We start from the raw sequence: 19,078 nt of genomic DNA, 5'->3' as shown, positions 1-19,078 counted from the left end.
AATGCAAAGTATAATGTTTAGATATTGTTAATAATGTACAGGGTTTTAAAAATTAAAAAAGGAGTGTCTGGGAATGAGTAATATTTTGTAATATTTTTTTAATTGGACCTTTTTATTGAGAACAGTAAGTAATGTACGTGTAACATAAGGCACCAGAAAGAAAGAAAAAAGAATACATAAGGTTCAGTGCATTTAAAAAACACAGCAGCTTAGTTTTAATTTATGTGTAATTTTAGGTCCTTAATAAAAAAAATAAAAACGTAAATAAGTTGGTTTGCGATAGGATGTAGGTAGCGCTGACTGATGACGTGGGCGAGGTCAAAGTTGAGTGACTCGCAGTGGAAGAAATGTTTACCGTCTCTGTTCAAACAGAAACAAAGCAATGCCATGAACACAATCAGCGGAAGATTTAAAATGTAAGTCTGTGATTTTTAACCATTGTAATAGGTACAAACTTAATGTATTAGAATATAAATGAAACTAGCTAGAGAGTGCTTACTATTGGGCTGTCTAACATAGCTTTAAAGCTAACCGGTGTTACGGATCAACTGGGGATCATGTTAACTGGGGACGCGCGCGTGCACGCAAATAGTTTTACCTGGATTTCCAGCAGATGTTAACAGCGACAGATTCGTGCCCTATTTTTCACCGATAAAAACGAATATTTCACCAGTTACCAGTACACGGTATGCAAATAAAGCGCTTTGTTTTTGCAGTGTATGATATTCCTTTGTATTTGACGCATTTTCAAAGAAGTTTAACATACTTTAGTGTCAAGCTCAGAAACCACGCCCATGTTAACAAGGGTCATTCGCTTTCATTGGATGAACAGACTTGTCAGCGCACTTGTGTTGTCATGAGTTCTAATCACAAATAACAACAGATGTAACGTTAGATTAAGTTAAAGTAGGCTACCTAAAAGAAACATAAATTGCAAAGTCATTTACATTTTTTCAACAAGTTGCATTTTTCGATCTGCATATGAAGAGTTCAGATGCAAAAGCCTCTAAGTGCCATTTGAAATTTTCTTCTTTAATGATGATTTTTATCAAACTTGTATATTTAAGTCCAGTAATTTCACTTAAATAAAAATTAATAGGTAGTTATCATTGCCATTTAAGTGAAATTACTGAACTTAATATACAAGCTTGATAAAAATGATCATTCAAGATAAACATTTCAATTGGCACTTAGAGGCTTTTGCATCTGAACTCTTCATATGTAGCCTAATTTTATAATGGATCAATTATTTTTATCTTATCAGCTTATTTTACTCTGATGATACTTAGCTCTCTTTTTTGAACAACCAGCTGTGACGCGTCCGTATCATCTATATCATGAAGTTAATTATCTCATGAACTTAATGTAACATTTTCAAAAGATTCATAAAATAAAAAATAATTTCTTTGTTTCTTTCAGAACAATTTTGTATTTACTACTGCATATTTGTATAAGCATGTAATCATTTGATCAATCAAAACATGGAATTGAGCATTCATGTAGCTCAAACAGTAGAGTGTTGTGCTTGCTACACCAGAGTCGTGGGTTCAATTCCCAGGGAAAGCAAGAACTTATGAGACTTTAGAATGTGTACCTTGAAATGCAAAGTTGCTCAAACATTGTACATTATGCTCAGTAGCATAAACTTGAATGTAGCTAATGTCTTGTATTGGACATTTAGAGAACACTTTGTCTGATTAAAGTCCTGTGAAAAACACAGAGTGTATTACTGAAATAAGCAGAGCATATGATATTGTGTGATGATGACTTATTACAAATATATAGGCCTGATATTCTCTAGCCTATGTCTAATTTTCACCTACATTACTGACCTCTTAATCATTTGTCACCTCACATGAATGTCATGACCCTCTCTAAAACAATACGAAATGCTTTATTGTTTACTTGCTGACATCTTTAACAAAAGAAATATTACAGAATAGTCTATGAGTTTTATAAATAAAATAAATGTGAATAAAATAAAAATGTGTTTGGGCAACTTTTTATGTAATATAAATTATGCCAGTGCTCAAAAGGTCTATAAATTAAGTGTCATGTTACTGGTGTCATTGTTGTTAGGCCATAGACTACCACAGCAAATTGATGCAATTAAAGTTACACAAATCAAAAACTTTGTAGGATAACCATTATTTGGCAGCTGCTCAATAAAGGAACACTAAGAGGAGATGTGAACATTTCTCAGTGAAGGGTGATTGTGTGTTAAATTGCTCTTACTATAGAAAGGTAATACAACTGACATTTATTTTCTAATATACCATGATTTAAATGAGATGGAGAGCAGTAAGGCCAAACTGGCCAATGGGTAAGAAAAAATTATACACATTGCAAAACAAGTAACTGTTCTTCATTAGCATGTAATTCTAACTTATTCTATAGTTTGTTCATCCTTCCTTAGATTGAATGTTCAGAAGGTGAGACTGTGTGGTCAGACCTTCACAGATGGCAAAAAAGCTGTCCTGGCTGCATGCATGCACATTTGCCTATTTTTTTCTTTCTTTTGTTGCTTTCATAGGTCTGTTTAACATTTATAGGGAATGTTCAACAAACATATTCATTAGCTAACAGTTAGCTAATGAATATGTTTGTTGAACATTCCCTATAAATGCTGTGGGTAAATCACTGGATCCATAAGCTATGGCTTATCAATTTTCACCACTCTTTATGAACATTTATGGAGTGTACTGTATGCTTTATGTTTTAACTCATTCCTCAGAAACATTAAAATTCATAAATAATAAATAAATAAATGCTTGACATGTCCCTTTAACCACAGCAGTATTGCTGCTCAATTTTAATTAAGCCACAAATTGGCATCATAACAATAATCTGCGAATACACAAGCACTGCAAATACACAATGTCAATAGTATAATTTATTTAATATATTTACAGTTGTCATCAGATACAAATTTTATTGAAACTAATGTAAAAAAATAATGTGGGCGTGGTCTGTGTGTCGCGAAATTAAAGCACATTAAAACTTCCCTTAAAGGCGTCTGAAACATACAGCGGAGCAGCGCAGAGTAAACAACAGAGCCAAAATATGATGCAAACATTTAACAATAAAATGGAAAGCTTTGGAAATCTGCTCAGTGAAAAAATAGCTGTGACGAATCTGTCACCGTTTAACATCTGCTGGAAATCCAGGTAAAACTGTCTGCGTGCACGCGCGCGTCCCCAGTTAACATGATCCCCAGTTGATCCGTAACACCGGCATTATATTTTCTCCACACCACAATCATGAGATATCCCATATATAACACACGAACACAAGATATGTTTTAATTTTAATATTTTTTTTCCCCTGATTTTTAAATGTGTAAAAAGTAGACTGTTTTTAATAATAACCTTTCTTGGCATGCTCAATTCCTGCAGTGTTGCTACAGTGAGCTCCTGTCATGTAAGAGCCTGATCCTCACCATGGATGAAAGCAGTCTAGAAGAAGCCATCAAGACCTACAGCGCTCAGCTTCAGCAGGTGGAGTTGGCTTTATCTGCTGGTTTGGGCTCAGCGGAGCAGGCTGACCTGCTGAAACTAAAGGAGGACCTGCAGCAGCTCATTGAGCTCACTGAATCCAGCCTCCTGTCTGTCAGAAAAAGCCAATTGCTGGCCTCTTTGGAGGAGCCCTCGACTAACCAAAATCCCACATCGCTTACCCAGGAGACGACTTTGGATGATGAGTTTGCAGCTTTCAATGCGGAGCTGTCAAAGGACTTTGCTGAGGTAAAACAAAACACTGAACCTGAACCTGAAGAGGAGGATATTAGTGGAACTAAGGTATGTGCGCCTTACCGTACCTCATGGGGAACCCTAGAGTACCATAACGCCATGGTGGTTTGCCATGAAGAGCCAGAGGAAGACGAAGACGAGGCTCGTGTCCGGGTGCTTTACCTTCATCCCACACACAAATCTATGAAACCCTGTGGCTTCTACCTTGAAGGAAAGTGCCGTTTCATGGACAACTGCAGGTGTTTGCATTTTATGCCCCCACATACACACACTTTTTTTCATGTTTAAAGTAAGCTTGGTATACAATGTGTAGAGTCTTTTTTTTTACTGGCAGATATAAAAATGTTTACATTTTATAAAAAAAAAATCTTCAACGTTTTCCTTACACATTTAATACATGTGTGTTCACTTCACACAACTTTTTAATTATATTTTTAAAGAAAAATATCATATTAAATAATACCATATTAACCTACATAAATAAATTAAACCTAAATGTTAATACTTTTAACATTTATTTTTATTTAAAAAATAAACAGACTTTATTATATTCAAGGTAAAACATTTTGTAAATATTATATTTAATAATTACCTACAACATATTTTCGTAATTTTCATTTGTAAATTTTTCAATGTATTTTTATGAATATTATGCAATTAATTATTACCTAAATAAATACAAATATTTTAAGTAAAAAGATTATATTTCCAAGATAAAAAAAATGTTTTATATATAAATAGCATGCATTTAATAATTACCTAAAAAAATAAAAAAATAAATTATATTTGAATATTTTAAATTATATTATTTTTATTTTATATATTGAATTATATTTTCAAGGTAAAACTATTCTTTTTTTTTTTTTTTTTAAATAATAATAATAATAATTGCTTGTGTTAAAAAAATTACTTTTTGGGGGGAGTTGCACCACATAACATTTTAACACTAATCTAGTTGTCTTTTCATAAAAAGTTAACTGGTATTTTAAGAAATGTATTGATCTTGTCACCGTCATGACCAGAGCGTGTTTTTATCAGGTTCTCTCATGGTGAGGTGGTGTGTGTATCAGAGCTCAGAGACTTCCTGGAGGCTGACATCAGTAATATGGAGTCGGGCTCTGCGTGTTTGGCCAAGCATGAAGATGGCATCTGGTATCCAGCCAGAATATCAGGTAGAAAACCACCAACAAAAAAAATAAATACAAGGAAGAACGGATATTGCTGCATGATATAATTTATTTGTGACCTTCCCCACAATTTACACGGCCGAGAGAGAATCTTTATTGATCCCCAAGGGGAAATTTTATGGAAAATTGCAGCTTCAAACATAGACTGTACAAACACACAACAGTACATTCACTCAATCTGGTAAAACACTGCAAGACATTACAAGCGTTTATGAGACATTGTGCTTCTCTGTTTCCAGAAATTGAAGGTGGTGTTTACACAGTGAAATTTAACTCGGCGCTGTTGAAAGAGGCTGTGCTGGAGGCTGATGGGATCATTCCTCCTCTTCGTCAGGATGATTATTCCTCTTCTTCCTCATCGGACTCTGAGGATGATACTGACCAGTGTGATGCCGGCTATGCTAAAGGTACTAAAGCGTAATTACCCCATTCCCCGGAATATACATTATATACTGTAATGCACACAGTCTGAGGAAAATATATCTGCGAATCTCTTGAAAAAACTGTCCAGGTTTTCTTATTTCTCTTCTAAAACAAAATAAATTATATTTTGCTTAAACACAAAAACAAAGAATATTTTTAAAACCCATCAAGCTGTTTTTGACTGCGACAATTTTCATAACAAATAATAAGCATATCCCCCTCAATTCTCATTATTTATATATATATATATATATATATATATATAGCAGTACATGCTGTAAAGTTTATTTGCGGTGTAACCGTACCTCGGTTTTGGGGTCACATTTATTTTTATAGCGCTTTTAACAATACAGATTGTTTCAAAGCAGCTTTACAAAATAAATAGAATAATGTTACATTACTCACATTAACATAATGTCACATTAACATGTCTACCTGCAGTTTAACAGTTATTAGTTCAGACACACAAAGACAGATGCATAGATTTAGAGCTATTCAATACATTTACAGGGTATTGTTGAAATCAAGTTGACTTTGTATCTCATTACAGTATCAATAGAGGAGGATATGGCCCAGGTAAACGGTGCAGAGTTTTGCGGTTGGGAGGCTCACACACGTGGCATTGGCTCCAAGCTTATGCTGAAAATGGGTTATGAGCTTGGTAAAGGTAGGTCACCATAACAGACCTCAGTCTAAACCATCAGAACTCGTTTCTGTCTTGTGCATGCGTTTCTAGAAAGTGTCTCTGTGTATGCATAGGTTTGGGGAAAACCCTCTCTGGTCGTGTAGAGCCAGTTCAGGCAGTGGTTCTTCCCAAGGGCCGCTCATTGGACATATGTGCTGAGCTCACTCAGAGAAAGACTGCAGCCGCTATCGCTAAGGCTAACCCGGCCTCGCGTAAACCCAAGGCTAAACAGAGGAAGAGGAAGGCCTCCACATCAACACGGCACAATGTTTTTGATTTCCTGAACTCTAAGCTTGGTGATGGATCTCAGCCTGCATCTCATTCATCAAGCTCATCCGTCACTGGTGCAGAGGCCTACAGGGGCGGAAAGAGCGTCAAACGTTCACTGAATGTTCGTCTGTTCCAGGCCACCGAGAAAGTCACTCAAGTGGAGAGGGAGATTCAGCAACTCACTAAGTCTCTTAGAAAACGAAATGGAAGGTATGCTTTCCTCATTTTCTTTCTCAATATTACCCTTATCAGCGTTGCGGAAGCAGTTCAACTACCGTCTGCTCTTGAAGACTTATGGACAAATTCTTTTGCTCATTTCGATTAAACAAATCACTTTAGTTTGAAATAAATGGACTATGTGTAGGAATTGTTGGCATCTAGTGGTAAAAATGTATTTTGATTTTTGAAATGCGCGTTGCATCTACGGCAACTATTATGTACCAAAAAGCCGTGGCATGATTAGCACTTCGTCGAATGTTCCTTCGGGTGAATGGGTTTGTTATTTCAAACAAACAGCAACCTGACACAACGAATGAACTAATTACTGACTGTGAAAAACATGAACTATTGTAATAAGTAGTTAAGCCTTCTTTATTCGTTATATTTTATGAAGTAGCCTACGTGCATTAGATATCATCATCAACTTTTAACTATAAATCTTCATCTGTCTATATAATAAAGTAGGCCTACACAACCAAACAATAAAAAAAAGCTTGTAATTCAGGCTGTAACATTGACTTACTTGTCCAGAAGAAACAGCGTCTCTTTTGAACTCTTTCTCCTGCATTAGCTCTATCACCTGGAAAAATCACTCTGGCTCTGAACGAAAACGCGTTGTGGAAACGCATTGGCCTAGTACTTTATGTCCCTCTCTGCTATTATAGTTTTTCAAGATGGCAGAATGACATGGAAACCTCCGTGGACTTACCCGTCCCATGCATAGATATGTATATAAAGGCTAGATGTGTTACGGCGGAGTTTCCATCGTCATCATCGGCGGCCATCTTGTCACAGACAAGCTGATGTAAGATGAGTGGTCAGCACGAACACAAATACTCTTATCTCGTTGAAATCTTGACGGATTTACAAACGGTTTGGTTTCTTACAAACGCTATTAACGTGGCTATAATTATCTGGATGATTATTTATACACTTTATTCATAAGTATGCAGTGTCATAACTCCATCTCTGACGTTTATAACAAAACAAACCGTTTGAAAATTGGTAGAAAATTGAGCAAGTTATGGTCATTTAAATAGTACATGTACCATTAACACAATATTACGAGTGAGCGAGCTGCCTGTGACGAGATGGCCGCCAGGTGCAGACGTCGACCTACATTGGCCAGCAGCGTGGACGACATATCTAGCCTTTATATAGATATATATGGTCCCATGTATATTAAGATAATAAATTCTTCATTTACGAGGACAAGTCAGATAATTGGCAGAGGTAGTTGTACACTATTGAGGACATATTTATGAATAATAATGTTGATTTTAAATAATAAATTACATAAAAAAAAGGTACACATAGTCCCTTTAAATAATTCCAAATCACCATTATTTATATGATTGAGTTGAAAATAGTGATTAACAGCAGCTTTAAACTGAATTTAAATTATTTAAATGATCTGGAACAAACTGATTGGCTGAATCAGACTTTCTGATAACTATTTTTTTAATGTAGACCATTTCGATGAGTTTTCCCAATTAATAAATTAAATAAATCTATTTTATGACTCTTTGACGACTCATTTCTTAAATTTAAAGTCTCCATGTAGTCAATAATTGTATCCCTTAAAACTCATCTTTGATCTGATTCTGAATGTAGGCTAACTCTACACCCTTGCCTCATTTAGTATAAGCGGTTCTATGAATGTGCAAATTAGCCCCGCCTCCACTCACACCAGCTCAGATATGCACTCGTTGACGATCAATGATGATTGGTTACAAGGTAGCGTCTTTGAATCACTGCAGTTTTAAAGAGAAAATACTCAGCAATGTTGATGACTTATGAATTTGCACATGGTTTCTCAGTAACACGTTTGCACACTCAAAACATATAGTATTGGTATTGGACAGTTTTGTCACATACTACTTTTTCCTACTCTACAGTATGGAAGTATGCAATTTCAGATGCAGCCTCAGACTTTCTGGTGACTAATTTTTGAATTTAGATCATTTAAATAAGTTGTTCATACGAACCAATTTGATTAATTTGACTTTTTTATTGAATCATTTAAATGATCATTAATTGAATCATTAAACTCAAACAGCTATACAATCTATGTTTGAGCAAACCGATCCACTAAAATGAATCAGAATTTTGTTTTTTGAAGAGCATGTTTGATTACCTGTTGTTAATTACCCATTGTCACACCACTGAAAAAGTGAAGTTAGCTGTATTGCTGCTTTCAGTTTTATTCCCCAACACTCACTGTTATTTTAGCACTAGTCTCTTTCTCAGTTTCTTTCCTTTCTCTTTGTCCTCAGGGATGCTAAATTGGTCAGTCGAATGGAGGAGAAGCTTGCTGCTTCCCACAAGTTGCTGGAGCAGCTTAAGGCTCAGGAACAGTCCATTCAGAGAGAGCAAAAGAAAGCGGACACGCATAAGAAAATGACTGAATTCTGACAAATCTACTGTCTTCTTTTTTTTTATACTGTTATTTGGAATTTTGTTTAGTGTGTTCAAACATTAATACAGTTTTTGGGTATTAAAAAAAATGTACATGATGATGAATTTGTGAAATACATTTTTATCAAAGCATTTTACAATGGAGGCAGTGCCATTGTATAAATCCAATCCGTTTTATAAAAATAAAACAATACAGATATCATATTACATTGAAAAAGTGTATAAGTCACTCTTTTCCAACAGTAACACTAGGTAAAAATACAGCGGGACGCCTCGTCTCGTGCTTGCCCTGGGCCCATTGAGTTTTAACAGTCCCTTTAACGTGTGCAGAGGGTTTAGTGGGGGTAATTGAGAATTAATATAAGTCACATGAGAGGAGGCAATTTTCTCCATTATGATATGATTGGATTTTATGATACATCCCAGTCTCAAGTGATGGCATTATGGGAAGAGTAATAAAAAAGTAACCAACTCAGATATTACTGTTTTGTCATGTCAAAATCAAAACTTGATATGACCTGAAAACTTGATGACAGGTAAACAGCTTTCTTTAAAACAGAAGTTAAAGATACATCTCTGTGTCTGTGAATGCTGTTTTATGAGATTTAACCTACTAATAAATTGAACAATACAAAAAATAGAATTGTATTTGGTTTCTTTTTCTTTCTTTCTTTTTTGATGTTATGTTTACTTAACCTGGAAAATGTGACTATATTAAGTTTAACTGGGACATGAATTTACATTTGATTTATTAAAAAAAAAAAACGGAGAGCTTTCCCTGCTCATTTCAGAACATCACTTATGCCACTGATTTGCATGTTCATAGCCCATCAGAATATTGGTCTCTAACAGAAAACACATAAAGAATGGCTTGTGATATTCACATCTGGGTTAATTTATTTTTTATTCAAATGTTTATATTTTAAGAATTCAGGTCATTTGGATGCACAACTGCATTAATAAAACAATGTGGTTAGCATACTTTTCTGTAGAGGTTCATTTTCTGCAAGATAGATGGGTGTACAAATGAAAGCTTAAACCACAGTAGCATATAAAGGACAGTCCATCTATTAATCCATCTAAAATACCGGTCAATAAGCTTAATGGAACAGACACCACAGGCCTTCACAGATAAATCCCGTGTGAAATTGACCACAATGGCTAAAATAAATATTTATGCATTATATTATGTCACTTGTTTGATGGATACCATGGTAAATCAGTCTCTGACCAAACGCCTAAACCCGGCTAGGAATATTTCCCATAGGGATAATAACTGTCTGCAACTAGCCTACACTACGGTGAGGGGTGAGCCTTTTGACTCTAACGTTACCATTGTACAAATAATATTTATTAATATTATTTATTTAGCCAATCCTAATGTTTTACTAATGTGCTTTAGCATAAGCACGCGTTATCATTCTAACAGATTGACTCCAAGGTTCCTTTAAATGAGGTTTTCCGATGGGGCTGTATAAATCAGTTTATATTCGTACATGATAGTTTATTTGCAAAATAATTGTATTGTAACCGTCCGTCCATAGACCGAGTAGCGAGTTTGGGGCTGTTCCCAAGGGAACGAGACCTGCTTACTAACCGATGCGCTGAGATTTGAGCTCAGGTAGGACAAATTTACTTCACTATGCATTTATATTTAAATGATGTTGAATGTTTATTTTTCTTTACAACTCCGGCTAAACAGCAGAGTTGTTATGTTTTTGTCTGACCAACCAACTTTTGGTATATATTTAGGCTACTTTGCGATTTTTTTTCTCGTTAAGCAAACACACGGTAACGTTAGGCCTTCTTTAAACTTTGAAAATCACCGAATAATAGCTTATATATTTCTATTAAAGCAACAAATCTAACTATATAATCCCATATTTCAAAGACCTGAATGACATTTCTAAATTAAACTTCCTCCTGGGAGAATGAGACAAAACTTATCCGGGCAGTGATGAGTGGCCGACACACAACACACACACACACACAAATATCCAAACATTGTGTGAAATATATATATACAGTATATATATATATATATATATATATATATATATATATATATATATATATATATATATCCCCTTTGAATTGAATTGAATTGAAAATTGATTACCAAACCACAGTTTTACTACAAATACCATGGTTTAACTATATTAACCATGGTTTTTTTTGTTTTTAATGTAGTAAAGCATGCATAGTTAAATTTCGCAAGGATTCGAGTTCCAACAACTACACCATTTTAATTAGTTTAGACAAATTTCAATTTTCTCTAAAAAGTAGGCTACTTTGGGCCTACAGTACATAACTTACTAGGCTAATTATACTGTAGTCATGGAAATTAATAATGCAGTATTAGTGGTCAGTGTAAACTGATCTGTGCTCATTATTTGGATACTGCTATTTGATTCATGTTGCTAGGACAACATAAAACAGTGATTGTTTTTTCAGAAGATGGGCTTGAAGAAGACTTCCTCAGAAGTTCAATGTCAGTAATGTCATCACCGAAGAGAGAACCTCAAGGAAATGGCTTTGCAAGACCTGCGCTCACCCAAACCAAAAGAGGAAACAAGTCTGACTGCTCATCAGACTGTAGTTTTGAACCTGCAGATTCTCAGCCTCGACTGCTAAGTCGTCAATCTCTTTCTGCCACACCAGCATTTAAGCGAGAACCCTCACCTTTTCGCACCCTCAGTTTTAGGACCTTGTCTCCGCCGCAAAATGATCCGTCTGTTGTTAAACTACCTCAACTGGTATCACAGATGGGCATTGGACTGGCAGTCAGAGAGACTGTGTGGAACGAAGGACCCCGTTTCGTGACTCCTGTCACAGAAACTCAACACTCAAGTGTCGAACAATTCAGGTAAGTTGACCATTCCCGAATCATTCCATTGATTCACTTATTCTCTGTTTTGCTTTGAAGATTGTAACTAGTTTGTCTGTTTTTCCAAGCGTCCCAAAGAAAAACACTAAAACAGGGAAAGTATGCAAACCCAAATACAAACCACTCACTGGAGCTGAGGTTGTTGAGATATTAGCCAAGAAAAAGCATTTGGGAGAACATGAATTTTACTATTTGAAGGCTTCTGATGATGGTCCTTACAGGTGCCAGTCATTATTCTATTTGAAATGTATTTTTCTGCAGTAGAATATTTTAGTTTGATATAACTATATGCGCTTTTTTATCAGACCATATGACTTGCGAGTGGTCTCCCGCAGTGCAGTGGGTGCAGATTACCACACCTTCTCCCCCACAATTATAACACATATGCAGGACGGCTTCTGCGTTGAAATCTGGACCCTGGCAGAGTGGTATCGAGAGTCTGTGCTTTGCGGAGCTTTGAGAGAAATCCCATGTATCAGAGATTTTTTACTGCGCAAGACCTTCAAACGGTGACTTAAATTTAGTCTTAAAGGGATAGTTCACCCAAAAATGAAAATTCTTTCATTAACACAAATTAAGATCTTTTTGATAAAATATGAGATATTTCTGTCCCTCCATTGACAGTCTACGCAACTACCACCTTGAAGCTTCAAAAAGTCCATAGAGTGATTGTAAAACAAATTACAACTGCTTTATATGATGAATTCATTTTTTTATTCACATAAACTTTCATCAACTCACACATCAGTTGTGGAAGCTCAGGCATGTTCGCTTGACATGCGAGAACCAATGAGGTTCATTCTCGTGTTATTCAGCACATTTAAGTTTCCACAAGAACCATTGAGGTTTGTTCTCGCGTGTTCGGTTGAGCTTTTGTTTATGTTCACTGATCAAAGTTTAAGGCCGTGTGTCCACCAAAGGCCGTTTTTCCACGCTCCTGGCGTTTGTTTTCAATGGGAGCGCCGCGTTTTTTAAACGCCATCGGCGTACCGAGGCGCTGAGCGTTTTTTTTCACGATGAAGCACCGAGCGCCCAGCGGTTTTACTGGTCGCTGGGAGTTTAAAAATGTTCAACTTTGGATAAAACGCAGCGCTCATCACTGTCACATTTTACCCAGCCGTCCAATCACAGTGGAGGAGGGGCGGGAAAAACCACACCGACCAACTGTCACAACATTCAAACTGCTGCATATATTCTGTATCAGAGCAACGAAACGTCTCAACAGAAAAAAAACGCTGCGCTGCCAAAACATAACATAACATTTTTCAACTCCCGGCGACCAGTAAAAACGCCGGGCGCTCGGCGCTTCAGCGTGAAAAAAACGCTCAGCGCCTCGGGACGCTCATGTGTGTCCACCAAAGCGTTTTTACACGTGCCTGGCGTATGTTTTCAATTGTTTTCAATGGGAGCGCCGCGTTTTTTAAACGCCATGAGCGTACCGAGGCGCTGAGCGTTTTTTTCGCACTGAAGCGCAGAGCGCCCGGCGTTTTTACTGGTCGCTGGGAGTTGAAAAATGTTCAACTTTGGATAAAACGCAGCACTCATCACTGTCACTTTTTACCCAGCCATCCAATCACAGTGGAGGAGGGGCGGGACTAATACCACACCGACCAACTGTCAACATTCAAACTGCTGCAGATATTCTGTATCATAGCAACAAAACATCTCAACGGAAAAAACGCTGCGCTGCCAAAACGCTCTCAAGCGCCCATTGCACGGCATCTTCAGCAGAGCGTCTAGCGTTTTCAAGTGGCTAAAAACGCTTTGATGGACACACGGCCTAAATGTGAATATAAGCCTAAATTAAGGTCTTGTCCACACTAATACGTTTTCGTTTGAAAACGCATTTTTTTCTCTCTCATTTTTCTGTTCTTCATTTAAAGCAATCGAGTCTCCAAAAAAATTGGACTAAAACGCTCAATTCATATAAATTTGTGTTACGATTTCTTTATGAACTTTTTAAAGTGTCAAAGTGGTAGTTGCGAAGCTGTCAATGGAGGGACGGAAATGTCTCAGATTTCATAACTGGTTTGGAATGACTTTAGGATGAATAATTATTGACAGAAGTTTAATTTTTGGGTGAACTAACCCTTTAATGTTTTGTTAACTTTGGAATGTCTGATTATACAGATCTTTATAAAAGCAGTTATCTAACTGTATACTTGACAACTTTTTCAGATGGCACAGAAATGCACACAAGGTTACTGTCGAACGCAGGATTGACTTCCTTCCGTCTCAGCTGCTGATAGCAGTGCCCCAGTTCAGGGATGCCTTACTACATATCTCCAGGTTTTTTTTTCCCCCCAAGACATATTAAAAGTAAAATTGAAATCAATTAAAGATTTGTGTTGCTATAATATTCGCATTTTGTTTTTCTCCTAGATTAATTGAAGAGCTAAAGCAAGTCAATTGGCTGCCACAAGATGATTCAAGGACTTACACACTCCTAGATTTCCAAAGTGCACTTCTGGAAAAGAATCAGACGGCTCAAGTTTCTATACATGGTTTTCTACATTGTCGTGCTGCAGTACTTGATGTGGTATGGTACAACAGTTGCACTTCACTAATTTGCTCTTCCTCGTGACATTCAAAACCTTAACTTAACTAGCCTGTCATAGGACATTCTTTAGAACCATTTGTGTTAAAGGAGTAGTTCACTTTAAAAAAAAAACTTTTGCTGATAATTTACTCACCCCCATGTCATCCAAGATGTCCATGTTCTTTCTTTCTTAAGTCGAAAAGAAATTAAGGTTTTTGATGAAAACATTCCAGGATTTTCTCCATATAATGGACTTCAATGGGAACCAAATGGTTTAAGGTCCAAAAGACAGTTTCAGTGCAAACTGAAAACTGTTCAAAGGGCTTTAAATGATTCCAGACGATGAATAAGGGTCTTATCAAGCGAAACGATCAGTCATTTAAAAAATAATTTAAAAAAGTTTTATAAGCACAAATGCTTGCCTTGCTCTGTTCTGTGATGAGCATTCGTGACAAACTCGTTCATCAAAATGAACAAATCCTAGATAAGACCCTTATTCATCGTCTGGTGTCGTTTAAAGCCCTTGAAGCTGCACTGAAACTCGCATTTGGACCTTGAACCATTTGGTTCCCAATGATGTCCATTATATGGAGAAAATCCTGGAATGTTTTCATCAAAAATCTTAATTTCTTTAAAGTAAGAGTAAGTAATTTAGAGTAAATTATCAGTTTTTTAAAAAAAAGTGAACTACTCCTTTAAGGCCCATTCACGTCAAGGACTATAACAATGAAGATATAGTTCTAAAAATCACATCCACACCACAACTATAAAGATGACAACTATATCGTTATCACTTTCAGCTGATTATTTTTTCCCATCTGATGATTGATAAAAACAGTGACAGCCAGTCAGAATCCATCCTGCTCTAAAGAGCTTGAGCATTTAAAACAGTAGATGACATAACTGCAGCAAATGCTGAGAATAAATATAACAATATCGTGCTTTGGTGTGGAATATAATTATCATTATAGAATAGTTATCGTTCTTGGCGTAAACATGCCTTTATTTCATTTCAGTTCAACCAAAAATACAATTTCTGTCATTAATTGCTCATCCTCATGTCATTCCAAACCTGACTTTTGTCTTGGAAACACAAATGAAGGATAATTTTAATGAAATCTGAGAGATTTTCATCCCTCCATTGACAGTGTACGCAACTACCACTTCAAAAAGTTAAAAAACTAAGCTATGTGAACTGAGCGGTTTAGTCCAAATTTTCTGAAGAGACATGATTGCTTTATATGATGAACAGATTTAAATTAAACTTTTATTCACTTATAAACATTTATCAATATAAATTTAGACTAAACTTCCTGATTCATTTGGATTAGTTTTACAATCTCCTTATGAAACTTCGGTAGTTAGCTAGACTGTCAATGGAGGGACAGAAATCTCTTATTAGATTTCATCAAAAATATCTTCATTTGTGTTCTAAAGATGAAGAAAGTCTGATGGGTTTGTAACGACACGTCACACTAGGGTGAGTAAATACATACAAAATTTTCATTTTTGGGTGAACTATACCTGTCTAATGTAATAAATATACAAAATCATTATTTACTTGTAGGTGAAGGATAAGAGTTACCAAGCACGTCAGGAGCTCCAGATGAGAGTGGAACACACAAAGCTCTACCAGAACAGTCCATCCCTACACCTTCAGCTCACATACTTTAAAACCCTACAGAAAGAACTCAGTAAGGCAGAGCAGGACATACAGTCGCTGGGAAACCTCGCTTCTTTAGCTGACCACATGACTATTCAAAACCTCATCACCATCTCAAAGCGTGAGATCACAGCATTCCTAAACAATGTTTTAAAAGTATGTGACAAGGATTTAATTCTGAATTTGATTTGATTTGAGGAAGAAATGTCTGTTTTTTTAATGTAATCTAATACAAATGTTCTCTCTTTTAAACCTTCCAGAGAGAACGGGAGCAACTGGGTTGTCTCTTTCAGGCAGAGATTGTATTTGGAGCAGATGATCAGCTTACTGTTTTTCCTCCATTGCACTTATTTCAAGAGGTTTTGCTTGGAGCGGTGCTATCAGTAGCAGACTCTGTCCTGCGGGTGAGATGTCACCAGCTGTTAATGCTATCATGCGGAAAAAACTCATATTTTACACTTATTGTCATTTTGCAAATGTTTTTTTACCCATTCTTATTAATTTATCTGTTACCTTTGTGGTAGCAGTGTTCATTTTATTTGTATTAGTATACTGCTACAAATAAGGACTATTTTCACCACATTGATGTAATATTTACCCATGTAAAAAAGAAGTGCTTAAAATGATATACTTTATTAGAATATTCTTTAGGGTCAACTGAATGTAATATTTTCGTACAGTTAATTAACAATGGGCTCTATGTACGGCGGTATTTCCGGTGAAGGTCTAAGGATGCTGGATTACTTCCGCCGATCGTAGAGTCCAATGCTGTACCGAGAATTTGTATTGGATTTTATACTCTATGGTTATACTAAAGAAACGTTAGTCACAAAAACAGACAAAACAGACACCCCTCGTTGTGTTTATGCTTCTTTTTAAAATTATATTAAATAAACATAACTATATATAAAATTACATCTAAACGTATTAAAGTTTCGTTTCAAAGACGGGAGGACAGTAAATTTGGAAGACCCTGCCATAATCCCGTTTTACTCGGTTTTCCTCCGCTTTAAATCTCCCCAACCGGAAACTGAAGAGCATCCTTGCATCAAATGTGGAACTTATGCCTGCATATAGCAGCCCATTCAATGAAAATGTATTGTAGTTTAAACTTATATCAAATGCTTCATGCACAGCTGCACTACTTCCTGAACTTCAGCCAGCTCCTTGTTTCCTGTCTTCCATTATTGGACAATCTGATTAATCCAGGTGTGCCTGACCTCAGTAGTCACAACAACAATAATCAGGCACACCTGTATTAATCAAGTGTGTCCAATAATGGCAGACAGGAAACAAGGAGCTGGCTGAAGTTCAGGAAGTAGTGCAGCTGTGTATAAAGCCAATTAGCTGAATTTAGAGGGTTTTTTGCCCCACTTAAATAGGATGTATGTACAGTACATCTTTAGTTCATAATTATGTCTATAGAATATGGTTAAAGTGCACTACCGAATATACTAATAAGCATTTAAGGCAGTGGATGTCAACTTTTTTTACTTCATGGGCCTCCATTGTCCACAGCAATAGAGTCCTGAAGTGATGACGTCACTTTGTAGGACAACTCGGAAGCTAGCGGCGCATGGGTTCCTTCGATCGAAAAGCTATACATTTTCCCCATAGACATTTGGAAAATCACAAAAAATAAGATCTGTGTTTAACAAAGAGTTGTGACCCTTACACATTTTACCTATCAAGATAATCTTTACAAGTTAATCTAAAATTTATAAATTTTGAAGCCTATATAAAGTTTTTTAAAAACACAAGCAGACACAATAAAGTTTAAAAAAAACACAAGCAGGTTATAACTGTGTGTTCTGTGTCATAGATCAAAACGTGAAAATATTTGAGGCTTTGTTCACCACAGACCTTATTTCAGGCGATTTAGTAAAAACCCATTCAAAAATCCCATAGACTTTAGAGCGAGGGAACCGGTAGTGCTAAAATGCTAACTCGCTTCCGCGTTTTGGCCTACAGTGACGTCGTAACTTCGTCGCTTGCCATAGACAGTACAAGCAGTACATCCTGCTTGTTTTATTTTATTAAAAATAATTTTAAGTCATGTTGAGGCCCCCTTGGAAATGTGTTGAGAAACACTGATTTAAGGTAAACAAAAATATACTTTTTTAAAAGTGAGTGTGTTAAGAAACTTCTTGAAAGTTTACTCTCTTTAAGTACACTTAAATGGTTAGTTCACCCAAAAATGAAATTCTATCATTAATTACTCACCCTCATGTCGTTCCAAACCTGTAAGTCCTTCGTTCATTTTCGGAACACAAATTAAGATATTTTTGATTGAATCTTAGAGCTTGACCCCCATAGACTGCAATGTAATAACCACTTTCAAGGCCCAGAAAGGTAGTAAAGACATTGTTAAAATAGTCCATGTGACTACAGTGGTTCAGTCTTAATTTTATGAAGAGACGAGAAGATGAACGAAGGTCTTATGGTTTTTGGATGTAATGACAGAATTTTAATTTTAAAATTTAAGTGCCCTTTTATTAATATATTATCTGCAAGTATAATTTATTAAGCACACTTCTTTTTCACAAGGGTGTGCTAAACTGGTGATGTGATCCACACAGGTATTTGACTCCTGCAGTTTGCCATGTGACTCTAAAGGCTGTTTTCCCAACAGTTGTGTTGAAGACCTCATTTCAGGTACTCAGCAGAGCATGTACCATTAAATAAAAAAATAAATAAAAAAAAACATTATTCTTTAATAACAATCAGCATGTATGACGAATGTAACATAACATTATCATATTTAACATTCTCTTTTCAGAATTTAAAGCCAAAGGTTGTGAAGTAACAGATCCTTACAGTGTTTCCTCCCAAATGAAGCATGAAATGTCACCCCAAACTGTAGTGCCAGTCAAAATGAACTCTCTCAGAGTTCAGGCACAAAGAGTGCAAGGCCATTATCAGCCTCTGTCACAGAGACTGCTGGAGTGGAACTTAAAAGCTCACATCGGAGCACAAGAGATTCAGAATGAGATGGAAAAGATTGCACAGGTATTCTTACTTTTATAACTTGACATTGT

General features: G+C 36.1%; 2 protein-coding genes across 2 annotated transcripts in view; both read left to right on the top strand.

Moving 5' to 3' along the window:
- Window positions 1-289: 289 nt before the first annotated feature.
- zgpat (zinc finger, CCCH-type with G patch domain) lies at window positions 290-9,155 on the top strand. The gene is made up of 7 exons (XM_039657625.2): window positions 290-416; window positions 3,396-3,988; window positions 4,788-4,921; window positions 5,176-5,343; window positions 5,910-6,026; window positions 6,119-6,524; window positions 8,810-9,155. The coding sequence occupies exons 2-7, from the start codon at window positions 3,441-3,443 to the stop codon at window positions 8,946-8,948; spliced, it is 1,512 nt and encodes a 503-aa protein (XP_039513559.2). The 5' UTR covers window positions 290-416; window positions 3,396-3,440; the 3' UTR covers window positions 8,949-9,155.
- A 2,294-nt stretch (window positions 9,156-11,449) lies between these two features.
- Window positions 11,450-19,078, top strand: part of dnhd1 (dynein heavy chain domain 1) — a 42,982-nt gene continuing 35,353 nt past the window's right edge. The window contains exons 1-9 of the mRNA XM_089125151.1: window positions 11,450-11,817; window positions 11,889-12,059; window positions 12,144-12,347; window positions 14,017-14,127; window positions 14,221-14,377; window positions 15,945-16,196; window positions 16,301-16,444; window positions 18,620-18,695; window positions 18,820-19,049. Of these exons, the coding sequence (XP_088981277.1) occupies window positions 11,450-11,817; window positions 11,889-12,059; window positions 12,144-12,347; window positions 14,017-14,127; window positions 14,221-14,377; window positions 15,945-16,196; window positions 16,301-16,444; window positions 18,620-18,695; window positions 18,820-19,049 (1,713 nt within the window). The remainder of the gene's footprint in view (window positions 11,818-11,888; window positions 12,060-12,143; window positions 12,348-14,016; window positions 14,128-14,220; window positions 14,378-15,944; window positions 16,197-16,300; window positions 16,445-18,619; window positions 18,696-18,819; window positions 19,050-19,078) is intronic.

This window comes from Pimephales promelas, chromosome 21, assembly GCF_988280905.1.
Source record: "Pimephales promelas chromosome 21, fPimPro1.hap1.1, whole genome shotgun sequence".
In the NCBI taxonomy this organism is placed as follows: Eukaryota; Metazoa; Chordata; class Actinopteri; order Cypriniformes; family Leuciscidae; genus Pimephales; species Pimephales promelas.
This window is presented reverse-complemented; position numbering and strand designations above follow the sequence as displayed.

Coding starts and splice junctions, on each gene's coding strand:
- zgpat (XM_039657625.2), top strand. CDS start 3,441: ATGGATGAAAGCAGTCTAGAAGAAGCCATCAAGACCTACAGCGCTCAG. Junction 4,922..5,175: donor GTATCCAGCCAGAATATCAG/GTAGAAAACCAC, acceptor CTCTGTTTCCAG/AAATTGAAGGTGGTGTTTAC. Junction 5,344..5,909: donor TGATGCCGGCTATGCTAAAG/GTACTAAAGCGT, acceptor ATCTCATTACAG/TATCAATAGAGGAGGATATG.